This window comes from Pleurodeles waltl, chromosome 7 (genome assembly GCF_031143425.1).
Source record: "Pleurodeles waltl isolate 20211129_DDA chromosome 7, aPleWal1.hap1.20221129, whole genome shotgun sequence".
NCBI classification, from domain to species: Eukaryota; Metazoa; Chordata; class Amphibia; order Caudata; family Salamandridae; genus Pleurodeles; species Pleurodeles waltl.
The window spans coordinates 17,492,584-17,509,387 of record NC_090446.1 but is presented as its reverse complement, the minus strand read 5'-3'; the positions used below and the strand labels follow the sequence as shown (position 1 = coordinate 17,509,387).

The 16,804-nt window shown below is 42.8% G+C and overlaps 1 protein-coding gene across 1 annotated transcript in view; it reads right to left on the bottom strand.

Moving 5' to 3' along the window:
• The window catches only part of LOC138303565 (transient receptor potential cation channel subfamily V member 6-like), a 110,605-nt gene that overhangs the window by 23,271 nt on the left and 70,530 nt on the right, over positions 1-16,804 (bottom strand). Inside the window, exons 6-10 of the mRNA XM_069242825.1 lie at positions 12,350-12,522; positions 8,642-8,788; positions 5,229-5,441; positions 266-352; positions 99-175 (exon numbers count right to left, since the gene is read on the bottom strand). Of these exons, the coding sequence (XP_069098926.1) occupies positions 99-175; positions 266-352; positions 5,229-5,441; positions 8,642-8,788; positions 12,350-12,522 (697 nt within the window). The remainder of the gene's footprint in view (positions 1-98; positions 176-265; positions 353-5,228; positions 5,442-8,641; positions 8,789-12,349; positions 12,523-16,804) is intronic.

Sequence of the window (16,804 nt, the reverse complement as noted above, 5' to 3'; positions counted from 1 at the left end):
GAAATATACAGAATGAGACAAATGAAAAAAATGACAGAGCAGAAGGTGTACCTGCACAAAGAAGATTGTTCATAGTAAATGAAAATCCAAATGCTCACATAATGAGGTGGAAGGGTCCTCCCGCAACAGTATCCTTGAAGAATCGAAAATCCCGGATCCGCAGTAGTCCTGGAAGCTAAGTGGATCCATCAATTGGTATTTTCAAAAAGCACAGCTGGTTGAAACATAACTATCTCATGAAATGTGTATTCACCTACATCTTTACCTTTATAATTAATATACCAAACGCTCCAAAAACACTGATAAGTTCTCCAACAAGCCGAATGTCATCTGCAGGTGTCTCATATGATTCCTGAGAGGGAAAGAAGAAAAGCAGTGGTTTATGCCTCACTATATACTGCGAGATATTCTGTACATTAATTTTTAGGGTCTGGCTACATACAGCTTTAGTAAAAACTCTGATGTCATCACTAAACACAACCCCACACTATACAGAACATTGTACAACAACCAATTTACAGAAGAGGGCTTTGGGACATTCATTTGCAGCCAATTTCAGCCACTGGCTGGATACAACATTTTGTGAATGTTTATGTTTTTCAGCAGCTGAACTTGAAGCCAAGGTGAAGAAAGGTGTCCTTTTATTTTTTTTTGGTTTGCAATGGTGGTATGGAGTTTTGTCATTTGTTATTCTTTGTTTGCATGTAGCTTTCCAAGATTGCAATATGATATATTTTTTAAGGCAATAGTATGTTGATTGCTGCTTAGAGAGCAGTTTTGAAGTCCTCGCACAGGGAGGCACAGAGAAAAACAGACACTGGCAATGCCAGTAGGTCTGACTTTAAAGTGCTAACACACACAAACACAAGTATGTACAAAAACACATTTGTGTGTAGTTGTCCTGGCATGATTTAAGACTATAAAACCACACCTAATGGCATTGCAAGTGCTTGCTAAATTGTGCTTTGGGATCAAATAGGAAGTGTGTGTGTCCTGGTCCCCATGCTGTTAAAGAGCCACAGAAAAACAGCTAAACCATTTTTTGAGCTAAACTCTCTCGTGGTTACTTTTCTTGGTGTAAATAGGTAAGAGGAGTCGAGGACCCCTGGAATGCCTCGTTTAGCTCTGTGTTGGACCTGACATCTTTGGCATATTTTTCTTCCAACTTTTTGCCTTCCAGCCTACTGTTTTTGCTGACTGCACGCTTTCCCACTGCTAACGAGTGATAAGGGGCTTCTGCTCTCTCCTTTAAACATGATAAGCATATTTAATTGACTTATAAGTCCCTAGTAAATTGTCTCCACATGTACCCAGGGCCTGTAAATTAAATGCTGCTCATGGACCTGCAGCACTTATTGTGCCACCCACTCAATTTGGCCTTTAAACATGCCTCAGCCCTGCAATTGAAGCCTGTAAGTGTGGTTTTAAAATGTCATTTTAACCTGGCAAAATAAACTTTTTACCATGCCTAAACCTTCCTTTCTAATACATATAAGTCACCCCAGGGTACGGCCTAAACAGCCATAGATTTTACATGTCCTGGTAGTGACAAATCCGTAAATTTGTTTTTCACTACTGCAAGGCCTGCCTCTCCCATAGGATAACATTGGGTTAACTCATTACATTTAATAAGTGATATCATGTTTGATTGTGGAGTTTGGTGTCTGAAGAATTGTAATTTATAGCTCTCTTTAATGGTAAAGTGAGATTTTAAGGCACAATTCTGAAAAGGACGCTTTTACAAGGTTGGCATTTTCTTGTCCTGACCATTTGGTGCCTACAGCCTGCATCCTGGGTCACATGACTACGTGTAGCTGCCAGTTAGTCTTTTTAAAGTGCTCCCAGACAGTGGGAGAAAGAGCAATAGGTGTTGGTAGGATGGGCCATCTCTGACTTGATGAGGTGGAGGAGCTTTCACCTGCCATACATTCACATCACAAAGGCTCTGCCTGAGCACACTCAAAAAGGGTTTTACACTAGTTTTATGTGACCGCAAACAAGCTGGAGCAAGGCCACAGAGGCAGGAAATGAAGTTCCATATACCTCTAATTTAGGAAACCTACCAAACCTTCTCCTGATTCAAAGTGGGCACCAGGCATAAACACCTCTGGACCTTTGAAAGACTTAGAAGGACTTCTCTGATGCTCTGCAAGAAGGTCTGCCACTCTTTTGTCCTGTTGCCCTGCTGCCCTGCTGGCTGAGTGAAGGGCTGGGCCTTTATGTTGCATCCACGACCACCACAGCGACTCCAAACGCTAGGTGACTGGTCTCCAGATTAGAGCCTTAGGAATAGAAATACGCTTTGACCACTTTGATCCCAGCACCTGGACTTTGTCTGCTGTGAGTCCTATCCCCAAAAGTTGGGCTACCCTAGTCCTGGACCCATGCAAGTGGGTGACCAGCTGTTGTCCTGTGAAGCAGAATCAACAAAGAGCGACGCACCTCTTCGAGCCTCATTCGAACCACCGCATCGCAACACATCCAAGATGCCGGACCTCGAATCTCAGCTTGTAATTTTCCTGGAACCACCATTGTGTGATGCATCCTCGAAGCAGGCCTTCACATCACAAGCCACTCATCAATGCCATACTTGATGATGATGCAGTAGTTCCCATCGTGACCCCGCAGCTCTTCAGAATCGCTAGTGCACTGAAGCATCTTCAACACAGGACTTCATATCATAAGCCCCTCTTCAACGACATTCTCAATGATGACATAGGAATCTGCATTGTTGAATCGCAGCTCTTCTGGACCACCACTGCGCAATGCATCTTTGACGCAGGATCTCGCAAAGCTTTGCAAACCAAGACAATGCATTTTGTTTAGTGGGCCTCACTTGGCCCCTGTATTCATTCCACGTTCGGTCTGAACTGGAGCCTTTGTCCCCGTCCGGTGCAACCAGGTTACGACAGCTGTCGCTTTGTGGTTTTAGGCACTATTTTCACTCCAATCTTCAAAATTCCAGATCGCAGGTTCTACTTATTGTTTTGTCATTTTTGTCTCAAATGATTATTACACATTACTTTATTTTTCAAAATTGATGTGGGATTTTTCTTTTGTTGTGTTTATTCTTTGTTATTGCTTGAAGCACTACATAAATACTTTACACATTCACTGCAAGTTAAGCCTGACTGCTTTGTGCCAAGCTACAAGTCAGAGATTGTCGATGCAGCTTAGGTAGAGTTTCATCCCCCCAATCAGTAACCCAATTTCCTTCCCTTAGCATAATTTGTTTGCTGCCTTATATTAAATGGCTGTTCATTCATCTTATTTTTTTTTTTATTTTGATGTGTGTTATGGCACTTAACTCACACCTGAGAATTGTGCATTCAATGAATCATTCACCCAATACAGACTTAATTTAGAATTTCCCATGTGCCAACACCTACTTACTTCTGGACAGTGTCAGATTTTATGTAGGCCTTTTTATACAGTCTGTAGCACCTACTTAGCTTTTTAACAAGTCAGGCAAAAGCATCTAATGATTTCATTAGGCAGTGAAACAAGAAGCTGGGGTGTCTGAAATGTTTTGTGCATGCATTTGAGCAAGGTATTTCTTGGCATGCCTGCAAACCACATTTTGCTTAATTTTGGATAAGTCCTTCTAATTTCCCTACATGTTCATGGTGCTACCACTTAACCCTGAGAAGGACCCCGATAAAGTAATACTATAAGTTGTTGAAAGCAAGTCTTCGCAGCAAGATGTAGATTTACATTTAGTGCCATCCGCTCAAACTGTACTCTAAACTTGAGTCTTGTTTTTGGGTAAAAAAAAGTGTGGTCTTATATATCATGTTCTTATCTTGAGTTAATGCCTTAACTTCCCAATGTGTGTACCAATTGCAATGATGCTCCTATAATATCTAACCTGTTCTACCATTTATGGTGTTTTGGATAGTTTGTTTCAAATACTTGAAAGACTTGAAACTATTATTTGTTCTGTCTAATCCCTCCTATGATGAATGAACGCTGAGGGAGCGATCCTCAAACACTTTCCACTAGGATAGCATCACAAAAGTGATGCTAATCAGCATAACATGTTTTTTCCTGATTCATTTTCCAGTGCAAAATTTGTTTTGTGCTGGAAAGTACCCAAAAGTAACGAATGCAGCATGAAACTCTTCTTTGCATTACTGTGCATCAACCACCCACGCTTTTTGACACTGAAACCTACTGACTAACATTAGTAGACAGGGTTTAACGCCCAAAATTAATGCCACTGAAAAACAGGCGTTAAAAGGAGACATCTTTTCATTTCTCCTTTGCATGTGTGTTGCACTGTACAGTCCACATACAGAGTAGGAAAAGGTTTTTCACTTGTCTAGTCATGGAATTTTGTACATCAAAGGTACCTTAAAGGTTATCCGCAAGGAGAATTTTGGGGCGCTTGACACAGACTTCTTACACTCTTCGATCCCATCCTGATCTTAGGGGCCTTGCTTGACCCCCAGCCTGGTTATTAAAATAGCCCCTGCGATTAGAGCCTTTTTTTACCATGTTCATAAATTACTGTATTCTGCATGATTTCAGAATCACTGTTTATTAATCGACATGCATTAGCAGGGGCGGTTCCTACTCTAGGAAGTTTAAGCGTTGCCCCCCTCAAAAGAGGAGGCATCTGCAGCATCATTTAAAAAGTAGTCCCATCCAAGGACTATCTATTGCTCACCATTCGTTATTCAAAATTGATTTGTAATGCAACATTTTCATCACTTTTTTTCAAAATTTGCTCTGGGTGAGAAAACCCCTGACACTTCTTTATGTTAGTTTGGATTGCTCGCTTCATTTACTCACTATATCAAACTCAGCACCAACTTTTACGCCCCACCACTTTGAAATGTCACCAGCAGCCACTGGTATTTACTATTCTGAACTGTGTTATAGTATAGCGTAGACATTTTATTATTATAGCTATTGTCTGCACATTTCCGGGACACAATGATTATCTTTGCACCCTTCTGAGGATCTCAGTGTTCATATAGACTTTTGACAAGGGTATTTAAAACGTAGGGCTTAATTTAGAACTTGGCGGATGGTTGTGACAGAGTAACCCATCTGCGGAGTTCCAACTCATGCCATAGTGTTCACCATCCAGGTCCACACATAAACACAACATGCCTCAGATGCTCTCAATAGTACCCACACCTGTAAAATATATGGATCTTGATTTCAATTTTAGAGAAATTTCCAAGCACACACACACACACATGATCCCTCTAAGAACAAACCTGTAGAGATTTCTGGATGTAGCGTGTCATGTCTCTGGGGTTGCTGCTGAGGTTTAGTCGGGGTTTCAGAGGTCGGTTGGCACACACAAGAGAGAAGCAGATGATGTACAACACATAGAGAAATGCCAAGATGCAGAAGTAGGGGCGGCCATATTTATACCATTTCATGTTAACAAGTTCTTTCATTGGAGGCAGGTCCAGGATACGGCAGGCCTTGGAAGATGCAAGAGGGATAGGACAGGAGATTTGGGATAAAAGTATTACAGATATAATTTATCTTACACAAGCCATCAAGGCACTTTACATAAGATGCAAAGACAGTCAAGTTAACATTTATCATAGAGAACAGCGTTAAAGGAAAATCTGAAACTGAATAAAGGGTTGGTCACAGTTTAAAATCATGCATGAATAAGAAGCATCCTATGGCTGTAATACCCTTTCTGACTTGAGTACTTAGATGTGTTCCATTGCAAGTTACCTCTTTTCTGCAAAGAAAAATGTGAAGAAGGAAGAGGATAACCAAATAATCATGCAGGGTGTGACAAAGTAAATCTGCCCCAAGGACTGACTATATTCCAAACAAAGAGGGAATTATCAATTGAAATTTTACTCGTGTTCTACTGACTTCAAAGCAGTAAATGTTTTCCAACATCAAGTTTCAATCACATCCTTTTTCTCAGAGAATATTGATCTATGTAAGATGTGAAGTTAAAAAATTACTGTGTTTATCAATTTCAATGTGTAGGGAAATGTGTTTTAGGTTGCAATGGCAAACAAATCACAAACAAGTGAGACAAAAGACCAAAGTAAGGAAAACTCATAGTTGGTAAGCCAGTTTATCACAGGTAGCAAGTGGTGGTTGAACAACATGTTAAACACACTACGATTCAAAGACTCATGGTGCCCTGATTATGAGTGGGTCAGAGTTTCAGAACCCTACGCAACCCCTGTCTTTGCAGGGATAGGAATTCCAAGTTATGTAGAATTTATTGCATGCATGTAATTACTGTGTGTAGTAAACACCTTCCTCTTCATTCATGTTCAGCAGGAGAAATCAGTGCACGTGAAGACACTTTGTGCTTGCTGGTACAAAAAAACACTCATGTCGTGATGCAACTGTGAGTCGCGGAGGGCATTCTTGGGGTTTAGTTCCATAACCACCTTCTCTAAATCAGGCCCTTTTAAAAAGATATTTCTAAGCCGGATATTGAGCTGCTTGGGTTTTCTTACTGAGACATACCATGGTTGAATCCCAATCCCTGCAGTGAGGCTTAACCGCTTGCTCTGGACACTTTTGAGAGACAGGTTTACAAAGCAAATGGCTCTGCTATGCAAATGGAATGAAACAGTCATCAGTAAAATATCGACAGTAAACTAAAGTATCAACCGTGGATACTGCCTCAGGCTCAATGGGCAGGTCCTGCAATCCAATTCTTCCTTTATCCCAATTTATATGAAAATATTGCAGGGCTTTAGATGTAGGCTCAAAAAGGCAGGTTATTAAAAACCACTTTGACAGGACCTCTAACATGGTGGGTAATATGTTGATAGGGGCACAAAACCAGGTCCAGCGGATATGTTTTAGCCATGGGACAAGAAGAAAACATCTAACCCTAGTTTTACCATTTTACCTAAATATGCTGGAAATAAGCACTGTATTATTATTAATCTGGGAAGGATGAACAACAAAGTGATATTTGCCTTTGGAAGGATAACCCTTAGCTGTGCCATAAGCATCAATGCCACTTCAGTAGTCTACTGGTGTGGTTGGAAGCTGTGGCATGAGGAGACATGGCTTTTAATCCTGGCCTCCACATTTGGCCAAACTGTGTGCCTTTGGACGCAACTTGAGAAACAATATTTACAAGAATGTGGCGCATCATTGATGATGTGCCACTTTTCTTGTTCCCCATTGCACCCCCCTTAGAGACACCATGTGTGCGCCATATTTACAATACGGCACACCATTGCGCACGTTAGACCAATAGAGTCAAAGATGTTGATGCTACTCTGCCGCTTTGATGGATTAGCTCCAAAAATTATGGAGCTAATCTACCAAAGTCAAGGGAGGCCCATTGACTGAGCAATTTACATGGGGTCAAGGTTTCAAATTCGACAATGTTTCGATTCTTTTAGCAATGCTAGGATCATCAAAAGGACTACAAATAAAAATAAGGCTGAGGGGACTGAACATGGAAGGGAAACTACATTAACACGGACTTACAATGAGTAGTAAAAAGTTCAAAAAGTGCTGCTTCCATAACAGAGCAAAAAGAACAGGTGATGGACCGAATATAGAATAATTCAAACATTCACCCCAAGTCACAAAGATCAAATTTAACCAATTGTTTTTTGCCCAACACACTATCCCAGTTTGGACCCAGCAATATGCAAATTAGTCTTGACCCTGCTCCCCAAAGGAACAGTCCAGCCCAAACTGCGATACTAGGTCCTTCCTGGACTGAAAACAATCATCCTGGGACCGGTTTCAGGTTATCATTTCTCAACAGCGAGGCTAACTTGAACTAGTGGCACAGTGAGCACGGGACCAGTGTCTGGCCATACCCTTACCACTTAGGGTGACAAAAAGAAAAAAAACAGCTGATGGATGTAATGCTAAACAATGCAAACATTCTTCCCCAGTCACAAAGATCTGGGTTCAATCCATCATTTGTTTTTGCTCACCATGCCACCCCAGTTTGGACCCAGCAATATGCAAATCAGTCTTGACCTTGCTACCCATGGGAACAGTCCAGCCTGAACTGCCAAGCTAGGTCCTCCCTGGACTGTAAACAAGCATCCCAGGAGCGGTTTTGGGGTATCCTCCTTCATCAACCATAATAGAGGACACGACCAATAAACTTAATTGAAGGACAGTGGTGAAAATAACACTGTCATGTCAATCTATAAGAAGAATCAGGATCGGGCAATGCCGATGGTAATAGGCCGGGTGTCCTCTATTATTATTCCGTTGCCGATGCTCAGTCCACCACTGGACCCCAGAATTACAGAGGGGACACTTTATTTGAGGAGGAGTGATGTTCTATTTTTTCCTTTCTCTGACCAGAAGTTGAGGCCAGGCACTTCTGCAGCAACAATCCCCACTATGTAGTGTTGATGGTGCAAAGCATAAGAGGATACAGAGAACGGCGCACAACTCAGGAATAAAGAGTACAACCATTAGAGAGATGGGTATGTCTCTAAACATGGCAGGCAGTCTTTCAGCCGGCAGGTGGAGGACAGGGGGTACCATCACCCTAGAGCTCTGGTGGACCACCTGCCAATATGTAACTGACCTCTTAATATAAAGTGCACTCAACCGTACAATATACTATATGAAGTACCATATCTTTTTATGCTCAGAGAATAGTATAATACTGATATAGAAAGGCATGCCTTTTTGAGATATTTACCTCTTTCCTCTTGGAGGAGCTGACCAGCTTCAGAATGGACTGCTCAAAAGCCCAATTGTCTATCTCTGTGAGGTCATAGAGGGTATAGGAGATGGGGCCAAAGGATAATAGTTTCTTCTTCATCTTCTCCACTAAGTGTTCGAACATCTGTAAAAGATACAGTTGGTTAGGCAGACAGATGGAGGTGATCAATGACTAGCTGCAAGAAGTTGGTGCAGTATGGGAGCCACAATTTTTTTAAATTCTATATTTGTATTAATCTATTGAATCTGGTGCCCTTTTCAATGGACATATTAAGTGGTTACCAACGTCCTTTTGTGGTAGACCCACCCAAATACTAAGAGTAGTGTGTCATTTTTCATCTTGGCCCTCAAAATGCATTCAGACCCTAAAATAAGACACCATGTTTATGATAATATGTAGTTTCAAACATACACATTATTATCTGTGGCATTTGAATTCACCGCAGTAGACAGCAGCCATGCTTTGGAAGGGGAGTTAAATAACATGAAAATTATTGTGTAAATGCAGTGGACATGATTTATGAGCAAAGATGATATTGGGTGTTACAAAGTGCTGCAAGGCATGCATTGCACCACTTTGTAAATCTGGTGTGGGGAAAAGGTCTCCTTGATGCCGCCTGAGCATAAACAATTACTCTAGGGTGACGCAAGTAGGCACTAGTAAATATGCCCCAATGTTCCAAAAGTAACGCCGCGTTGTGTAATATGTGTGAGATGGCCATAAGTATTAGAACTGCTGTGGTGGGATCCATATCAAGAGTGATCCTGTGCACTGACATGAAGGTAAACAGCAGTCATAGTCAGAGGTCAAAGGTCATTTGATAAAACACAAAAATAAAGATGGGCCAGATGTATGAAGCACTTTTTGTGGTCAAAAAGGTTGCGATTCACAGAATATGACATTTTGACTGGAATTCTTTTTTTTTTATGTACAAACACCAAACTGCAAACCTATAGAATAGCCATTTATGTTTATGATTTGGTATTTTAAAGGGGGGTGTTTAGGGTGTCCCCTCCAAATACTGAATCGCAGTGCTATGCATTAATGTTTTGGAACTGAATTCCCGTCACAAAACATTAATGCTTTACCATCGCTCCAAAGGAGGTGATAACCCATTTACAAATCCTCTTTGAGAATATTAAAAAAATATGTTAAACAAAATATCTTTTAAGAGCAGATAATTATCCCATGGACCACAGCCTACTCTTTTTTAGAGATAAATGGTGATTTTTTTAGTTTTTTTTATTGAAACATCCTGATTTCCATTATGGAAAAGAGGCTGCGTTAAAATATCACAGACAGGCCATTATTCTTGCATTGACCACCATTCCTAATGGGTCGCAAACTGCGAATTACCTCATGATTATTCTTGTGGTTGGGTGGTTTGTGACTACTAGGAATCGCTGATTTTATTAAAATGTTTCATACATTAGCGATTTCCTAATTGTGATTTGCAGAAAATTGAAATGTGGAAATCGCTATCCCCGATATTAGTACATCTGGCCCAATGTTTGATTTAAAAACTAGAGCCCTTTCCATCCCACCTGGAGTGTGGTAAGGTTGACATGCGTTAAGGGATTTTGGGGGATATCAGTACTACGGGGTATAATTAGTAAAGAAACAAGTGCGCATGTTGGTAGATAATAACATTCTTAGAGGGCATTAGCGCAACCTCTTGCTCATTTGTAATAATTTTCAGGCCGGAGCGTCAGGCAGAAAGGACAGATCTGTATATTTTCGCTCTGTAACACTGCTACAATAGTTTCAAGCTAAACTCATAATGTTTGCATAATCATTTTTACTAACTAATGCCCGGTGAAATCTAAATGACGTCAGCGTAGTTTGCGTGATTTTGGAAATGTAGTACTATGCTTGTTAAACTCAGGGGCATATTTACAAAAAAGTGCCACTTTTTTTGTGCCTCCCTATCGTCACCATGGTAGCGCCGTACTTACAAAATAGCGCACCATGGTGCACACTAGCACAATGGTGTCAAAATGTTTGATGCTATTGTGGCCCATTCGTCGATTAGCGCCAAGAGTTATAGCGCTAGTCCAACAATGCATGGGGAGGCCCATTGGAAACAATGGGCCGTCGCTTTAACACCTGCCTTGGGCAGGCGTTAAGAATGATGGGAAAAATGGTGCAGTGAAATCTCTTACATTTCACTAAGCCATTTTATGGGCCTCCTAAAGGGGGCGCACCACTTGCATACATTATGCCTGGCACTTGGGGCTTGTAAATGTGCCCCAAAGTTCCCAAATTAACGCCGCATTGTGTAATATGCACTGTGCACAGCAAAATTCTACAGTGAGCAGGTGGGACTAATGAGAATGACCAGAACGTGAGTGGCTTCTGCGCGCACAAATTGTGTTTTTCATGCTATTTTGTTTACTGTGAAATGCATCTTTGCCTCAAAATTGACTCAAGAATGCATTTCAAGCTAAAATATGGCAGTAAATGAGTCATTTGAATTTTGCATAATTTGTCTGAATTTAGATGCATTTCCCACACAACCTAACAAGAACATCCAGAGAGACTGTCCAACAGGCCTAGATAATCTGAAATGTTCTGAAAGGTTCTTAACATTACTATTATATCAGGCTGGGCTCCAACTAGGATGCACTGGTTAATTTTTAAGACTGGTCATTTTACTGTGAATGCAGAACTGCTGGAGGAAAAACAGAATTAAACACCATACACTGCAATGCAGTCCTAATCTGTATGTAATTGCTCAGAGCACCACTCCACGTCAAGGTGCACTTCGGCCCAGATGTACTAAATTCTAATGCAGCGCAGTGAAGCAGCCAAACATTATGTGCTGTGCTGCATGAGAAGGCGAGCGCAGGAGAGCTACAGAGATGTGGTACTCTACCCCCCCTAGTGCTGGAATCTGGTGCTGTGTGCCACATGCACACCTTTGCACCATAGTGAGGATGGTCTTCCAGTACAAAATACTATGCTTAGACTAACTTTAAAACTTTTCCCACTCTGTGTGTGTGCCGTACCGTGCACACATGTAAAGTCAGAAAAGAAAGGAGAAATCAAAGCATTTCTCCGTGATAGCGCCTAGTTGAAATGGGTGCCATTTTTTCATGCAAATCCCTGTCTACTTTTTTTTTAGTAAATAGGGTCTTGCGTTCAAAATCCTTAGGTCGTGCATGGGAATGCCCATGTACCACTAATCAAACCACCCCCCTTGGTGCTAAGTAATGCAGAGCAGTGCCATGCGCTACTATGAGTTACGTTTAAGTGATTTTATGGTGCAAAACAAGTTTAACAATGGAAAGTAAATAGGAAAAAAGAGTAAATATACCCATTCCAATCTGCTACATTTATGCGTTTTGATATTCATGAGATCTACACTTATTTCAAAATACTCTGCACATTATGATCACCACAATATTTTGGACACACTGTTTTAGGGACACTGAAACCTCATTGAGTATTGTGCATCTGTGCATTTTTTGCGTACTTTCCTTAGATGCAGTTTTTGACAAGGTCCCTTCCAATGACTGGAGTTTGTATTCTTGGTACAGGGTACCATTCTCATGACCGTGGTGTGAGTTCTTGATACATGGACCCCTCACATGATCAGAGTCTGTGTTCCTGATACCTGGAAATCTTCCGATTATAGGTGTTCCTAGTACACAAGAGCATTCTGCTTTCCTGGGAACCACTCACCGTAGCGTTCCCTTCCTTAGCAGCCAGTTGAAGTGGAGTAAGTCCAGCTTTATTTTGCATCTTGTCTATGCGCTGTCCGCTCAGGCCCTTATCGTAGGACAGGATAAGATCATACATGGTGCAGGATACGTTCTTGTTGGTCTGATGTACCAAGATGTGGAGAACGGTGTTACCTGAGGATAATGACACATAGATCAGCATGCCATGCAAACACCAATAACATGATAACATGAAGTCCACTTCATTGACAGACTTGTATCAGGTATAATGTTTTGCCCTGCACATTTGTCTTTTATTTGATATCACTGGTGTTTATCATATTGCTTTCATTATACTAATGTTTCAATAATTAAATCTTATAGTAAAATGCTGTGCGGTTGAGTATTTGGGTCATGGATTGAACATCCTCAACCAAAGAGTACCACACACAGGGATAAAAATGCAAAATTTCATGCCTAATGTAATGCGGTAACTTAGACCATAATACCATGTTTTGTGTGGTCATCTTCATAGGGGCCATATTTGGGAAGGACAAGGAACTCCATGGAGAGCAGGCAGTGTAAGCTTGTTCGCCAACAGTCCAGAGCTACCATAATACACTGACAACAACAAAGACCTAGTGACCCATAGCTTGAGAGGTGGAGTTTAGGTCCTCACCCAGAAATGGCAAGAGAAAAACAGGTGAATGGCATGTAAAAATTCTAACACTTCCAGGTAGCCACCCCAGATGCCCTCCCTGAGTAACAATGCTTGATCGGTTGACCAGTGACCACAATCATAGGGCTTTGCACTGAGATAATGAGGGGTGCTCATGAGTAGGGACTATGCCACACATTCAGTGGACTCCTATAACCCCATAAAGATCAATACTTTTCTCATCATGCCCTGCATTCTAAAGTACCTGTGAGTGGTTACGCAGCACTCGATAAGACCTCTACATTAAGGGATAAGTAAATGTACTGGGTTTTAAATGTATTTCACATATGTGGTGTACATCGCTGTAATGGACCTTCCAGCAGCACTAACACAAACATAGAATACTTGTGAATTCCACCACACGTGAAAATAACGTATTATAGGATTTTAACAGGTTGTTCGAGGGTCATTTCATTAGATCGGTTTAGATCGACTTGAACAAACCCATAGATGTAGGTCAATCAGGATACTTCAAATCCCAAATGTTCGGAAAAGAGAAACTAGTTTTGCAGGAATTTGAAGACTTTTTCCCTATAGTGCACAAGCCTATCGTCCTAGTGGCCGGACGCATGTATGTCGCAACAACGCATGCTGGAACCACGCATGCCTAAACAACGCAGTCGGAACAACGACTGCGTTGTTACCACTAATGCCTTTGCCAAAAATGCCTTAACAATGATTTTTTACTGTAAAGGAATTCCTGGTAAAGGCATTAGTGAACGCATGCATGGTTCCAGCATGCAACCCCCCTGGCCACCCACCCCTAAAAATGACTGCGATCCCCCACCCCTAAAACCACCCCAACCCCTACCCCTAAAATTACCCTGACCCCCCCACCCCTGCCCCTGAAACCTAAATCCACCCTAACCCCCACCCTGCCCCTAAAATGACCATGACCCCCCACCCGACCCCAAAACCTAAAACCACCCCAACTCCACCTCTTAAACCTAAAACCACCCCAACCCCCTCACCCCCCCTAAAACCTGAAACCACCCCAACCCCCACCTCTAAAATTACCGCAACCACCCACCCCGGCTCTAAAATCACCCAACCCCCCCGCCCGCCCTTAAAACCTAAACTACCCCAACCCCCACCCCCAAAAAGTAAAAATACCCCAGACCCCCCTCCCCTAAAACTAAAAATACCCCGACCCCCCACCCCAACCCTAAACCTAAAAATACCTGCACCCTGCCCCTAAAACTAAAAATGCAACAACACCCCACCCCTAAATCTAACCCACCCCCCACCCCCTAAAACTAAAAATACCCCGACCCCCCCACCCCGCCCCTAAAACTAAAAATGCCCCGACCCCCTCCCCTCCCCGCCCCTAAACCTAAACCACCCCAACCTCCCACCCCCTAAAACTGAAAATTCCCCGCCCCTAAACCTAAACCAACCTGACCCCCACCCCTAAAACTAAAAATACCCGAGCCCCGCTGCCCCACCCCTAAACCTAAACCACCCGACCCCCCACCCCTAAAACTAAAAATACCCTGACCCCCCCACCCCTTCCCCTAAAACAAAAAATACCCCGACCCCACCGACCCTGCCCCTAAAACAGCCCCAGTCCCACCCCACTTACCTGATCACGTCGTCCTCCTCAGCCGACTCCCTTCTTCTGTGCCTTAACCGTGCATGTGCGTGGTTAAGCACATGCGTGGTTAAGGCACCAAACAAGGAAGTTGTGGTTAACGAAAGCGTTGTTCTGCTTTTGTTGTCCACGATTCTTTGTTCATGAGTCGTGGTTTAGGCTGCTTCCCGTGGCTGGACACTTTGAAGGTATTTGGAACAAATGGACTTGCCCAAGATGAGCAATCCTGAGGCCCACATACAGTGCAGATGTAAGGGACAATAGCATCTAAAGATGCCAACTAGTTAGGACTAGCAGAACATTTAAAGGATCAGAAAGTTCAAAAGAGGACCAGAGGAGGTGATAAAATAGTGGACATTTGAGGTGTGTCCTAAGTGGGTCAGTAGGGCCAGGTTGAAGTCATGGCATACCACATGTACCTGTTACAAATCTCCAATCTTTTCGATACAGACACAAAATATAAATGTTCAAAACCCGAATAGCAGGGCCACTATATGAAAAGGGAGGGATGCTGCGTTGGGGTCACAAGCAGGATCCTGATGAAAAACCCAGGACGCAACAAAAAGAGGTTGCAGTCAAGGGTTAACAAAACTACTCATAGAAGTAGGATACCACTTAGGGTAATAGGAGCAAGGCAATACATCTGACATTTTGGTGTTATGGTCAACAGCATAAAAATGTGGGGAAACTGTCTGCTTTCTAGCAAATTTGGGGGTTTGGAGGGCATTGTGTGTAAGACAATGGTGCGGGGTACATGTGAAGCACACCACCTTGGACTCATCCAGATGTTCAGTTTTCAGATGTGTCTAGGTCTTGTAGATTTTTCTGCATGGCAGCGACCCAAAGTCCAAAAAGTGCAGCCCTCACCATTCCAAGTGGGAGGATTTTGAAACATAGACAAGCTCTCATGGGCCAAATGTAAAACCAAAACCCAAAATAATCAAATGTCCTCTTGCTTGCCGTGGGATAAGATGTTTTAGTGTGCAGGGGGTGAAAGACCGTTACCCCCTTCAGTTGGGGTGGGGGCATAACCATGCCCATGCTGGTTGGTAGCCACCACCCCATTTTCCTTTTAATTCCCTGGCATCTAGTAGGCTTTCTGCACCCCCGGGAAATAGATCGGGGTAGTTGCACCATCTGCCCACCGGTGGGCAGAACAACTTTCTCCTCATTTATTTGGGGTGTGGATATGTCCATAACCACACCCTCTTATTTGAAAATAAATCTTCTGTGGTCTCTGGGGGGCTTTCTGCCCCCCGTGAGGGCAGATGGGCCTTCCAAAAATAGGTTGATTTGCCCCCAAGGGAGGCAGATACGGCCAGCAGTAATTTGTCCCCATGGGGAGCGATCCTTGCTCAAGGGGCTGCCCCCCAAACAAAACACACACACACCTATCCCTGCTGCCTAAGTGGTTTCTGCCCCATCTGGGAGCAGTTCGGCCTAATAGAAATAGGCTGATCTGCACCCAAGGGGGGCAGAAATGGCCTAAAATAAATTTGCCCCCTGGGGAGCGACCTTTGCCTAAGGGATCGCTCCCTTGCATGAAATTGGCGCAAAAAAGATCCCTGGTGCCTAGTGGTTTCGGCCCCCTTCTTAGCCTATTCTAAGAAGAATAGGCCGATCTGCCCCAAGGGAGGCAGAAATGGCATAAAATAAAATTGCCCCCCAGTGGAGCATCCCATGCATAAGGGGTCGTTCTACTTACTAGAAACTGACCTAAAAAAAAAAAATCCCTGGTGTCTAGTGGTTTCTGCCCATTGGCCTAGTAAAAATATGGTGATTTGTCCCCAGGGGGGCAGAAATGGGCTAAAGATAATTTCCTCCTCCCAGGGCAGTGACCCTTGCCACATGTGTAAAAAAGTTATATAAAAAAAAATATCCCTTATGTCCCCCCCTCGCCTTCCTGGGGCAGATCAGCCTAATTAGGTTAGGCCAACCTGTGGGGCAGAAATGGCCTTAAAATAATTTGCTCCCCTGGGGAGCAACTCTTGCCCAAGGGGTCGCTCCCCTCATGAGAATAACAAAAAAAAACATTCCCTGGTGTCTAGTGGGCATTTCTGCTGCCGATCGCTTAATTCAGGCAGCAGAAAAGCTCAAAAAGGCATCAAAGGAAATGAAAGGCCTTTCCTTTAATTTGATGCCTCCCCTGTCCCTACCACGTGATTGGG